Source organism: Tubulanus polymorphus, chromosome 1 (genome assembly GCF_964204645.1).
Source record: "Tubulanus polymorphus chromosome 1, tnTubPoly1.2, whole genome shotgun sequence".
Taxonomy (NCBI): domain Eukaryota; kingdom Metazoa; phylum Nemertea; class Palaeonemertea; order Tubulaniformes; family Tubulanidae; genus Tubulanus; species Tubulanus polymorphus.
The window spans coordinates 17,894,788-17,897,382 of record NC_134025.1 but is presented as its reverse complement, the minus strand read 5'-3'; the positions used below and the strand labels follow the sequence as shown (position 1 = coordinate 17,897,382).

Genomic DNA, 2,595 nt, shown 5'->3' with positions numbered 1-2,595 from the left:
ATAATATAAAATGCACACGGTTATGAAAATATATTATATTTTTAAATTACTTTTAATGTTTTGTTTTTAATGAGCTCGACCGTTCGACCTTTGGCCTGAAAGCCTATTAATCTATTACTTACATTTGCAACACACAACAAATGTATCACATTTCATACATTTGTTCTTAAGGTGGAGCAATGGTGAACAAAATCTTAAAGAAGGATGCTGTACCTCATATCTTCTGTTGGAAACAGCGATCACAATCTACAGCACATTTAGAAAGAGAAGAACGAGCCAAAAAGAAACAGAAAAGAATTGATGATGATGAGAAATCTACCTTGAATGCTTGGAGATAGTAATAGCAGAGGAAGTAGTGACTACGACTCCATCATATGCAGAAATGAGTACTGGTAGGCTATGTTATTTCAATTGTAATTGTAATTGAAAAGCCTTCGCTTGTATTTCTTATGAAATTTGTCTTCTTTTCTTTCAGAATGTGAGCCATTCCGTGAGATCTCTTCACAAACGAAACAGCTTATTATGAAAGAGTGTGGTGTGCAAGTGTGTATAAAGGATGGTGGACTGTCAATCCGATCTGTTCAATCTGACAATAAGAAATTCCACTATTACACTGGGTTGCAGACTTATCAGAATTTTAAAATGATATTCGCCACATTCAGGACTGATATTTGTGATATGCAATATTACTTTTCTGCTACGCCAAAAATGGATCTTGAAGATCAATTTTTCCTGACTCTCATTAAGTTGCGATTGAACCGTCCTAACATAGAACTTAGTGACTTGTTCCAGATTTCTGAAATGCAAGTAGCAAATATATTTGTGACATGGATAAATTTTCTATACTTCCATTTCAAAGACTTGTGTTGGTGGCCATCAAAAGAACTCGTTAAGTATTTCTCACCTAGTGATTTCGGAAAGAAGTTTCCCAGTACACGTGTAATTGTAGACGGCACGGAAATCCCGTTGAAAAAACCTAAGAATCCTGTGATGCAGCAAGCAAGTTACTCCACCTACAAAAACCGAAATACAGTAAAAGCCTTGATCGGAATATCACCAGGTGGATTAGTGTCGTACGTGTCAGACATTTACTGTGGTTCCACTAGTGATCGACAAATATGTGAGCGAAGTCGTTTACAGCAAATGCTTGACCCAAATGATTCAATTATGGCTGATAAGGGCTTTAACGTGCAAGATCTCTTCATCCCTTATAATGTAGAAATCAACATTCCAGAGTTTTTTAAGAAGAAAAACCGCATGAGTGAAAAATCTGTCCAGGCTGATAGGAAGATAGCTAGCAAAAGAGTCCACGTCGAGAGAGTTATTGGATTGGCAAAAACCTTCAAAATTTTGTCTCAGCCATTAAACACCAATGATGCACGACTGGCTGATGCCATTGTAACATCATGCTTCTTTCTCTGTAATTTTCGAAGTTGTATTATCCCTCCAGACGCCTAAAAACAACTTTTTATCATCTGAAAATCAGTTAAGTTTATTTCAGTTTATTGAATGTTAAAGATGTTTTAGCAGAAGTATGCATCTTCATTTCTGTACAATATTTTGTTTAAATAAATACGTTTGAAATAATGTTCATAAAAAGAAACAAGTTTTTCGACCATTTCATTTATGAAGTCTTCATCTCGTCTAATATCTATGACAGCAAGATCTTTGAAAGTATAGACAACAAATTTGCAACGTTCTTTTTCAGTACAATATAACTGACCTTGTATTTGATAGAAGTAAGAATGAGCTTTATTTAAAGTTAAATGACCATCAGAGGTTTTCTTTAAATATGGTACAGTCTGTGCACTTATCATTTGATCGCGGCACACGAAAGGACATTTAACTTCCAGTATTGTCGTAGAATCTAATATTCCATCTGGTGAAGCAGCTAGGACAGGGGTTTTAGCCGAGATGAATAAACCGCATTTTTTACTTTTAAGTCCAGTTGTACGTTCAAATTTATCTACAGCTATATCCTCGTATTTTTTTCCATGTTGGATACTTCTCGACCAGAATTATGTCGGTGAGATCATTGAATTCACAAGTTGATTTATATTTCTGACACTGGTCATTTTACAAATTGTTCCGAAATTTGAGGCCGTTATCCGCTTCCTTCGTTCTTCCATCCAAAGTTTGTTGTTACTTTGACTTTGAGTTCTTTCTTCGATTTCTTTGACGTCTTCCATACAAACAGGAACTAACTATAAATGGGAAAACGTTTCATTGAAGCCAAATCTATAGACAACATGCATCAAAAAATGTCGGTGCATAGTGATTTCCATACCTTTTCATCCACCAAAAACTTGTGTTCCATTGAAAATTCTTGATAATCATGGTCATGAGTCAAACCTTGCATCCTAGCTGGACCATAGGATTGTAAAATCGGCTGTCTTGCTACCTTGTTCTGAATGGAATAATTTCTAATACAAATCACTGTGTCAAAATAACACAAATCAGCAAAATAATTGCTAACAACCATGCCATTTTATGAGAATATACATTTGCAAGTTGATCTTATTAATTCAAAAGGGGCCAGTCATAAATTCCGATTAAATAAATGTGATGTGTTTAAGCAGAATGTAGGACCTTACC

The 2,595-nt window shown here is 35.2% G+C and overlaps 1 protein-coding gene across 1 annotated transcript; it reads left to right on the top strand.

Annotated features, from left to right (window-relative positions):
• Positions 1 to 382: 382 nt before the first annotated feature.
• LOC141907616 (uncharacterized) lies at positions 383 to 1,458 on the top strand. The gene is made up of 2 exons (XM_074797357.1): positions 383 to 392; positions 476 to 1,458. The coding sequence occupies exons 1-2, from the start codon at positions 383 to 385 to the stop codon at positions 1,456 to 1,458; spliced, it is 993 nt and encodes a 330-aa protein (XP_074653458.1).
• Positions 1,459 to 2,595: the final 1,137 nt, after the last annotated feature.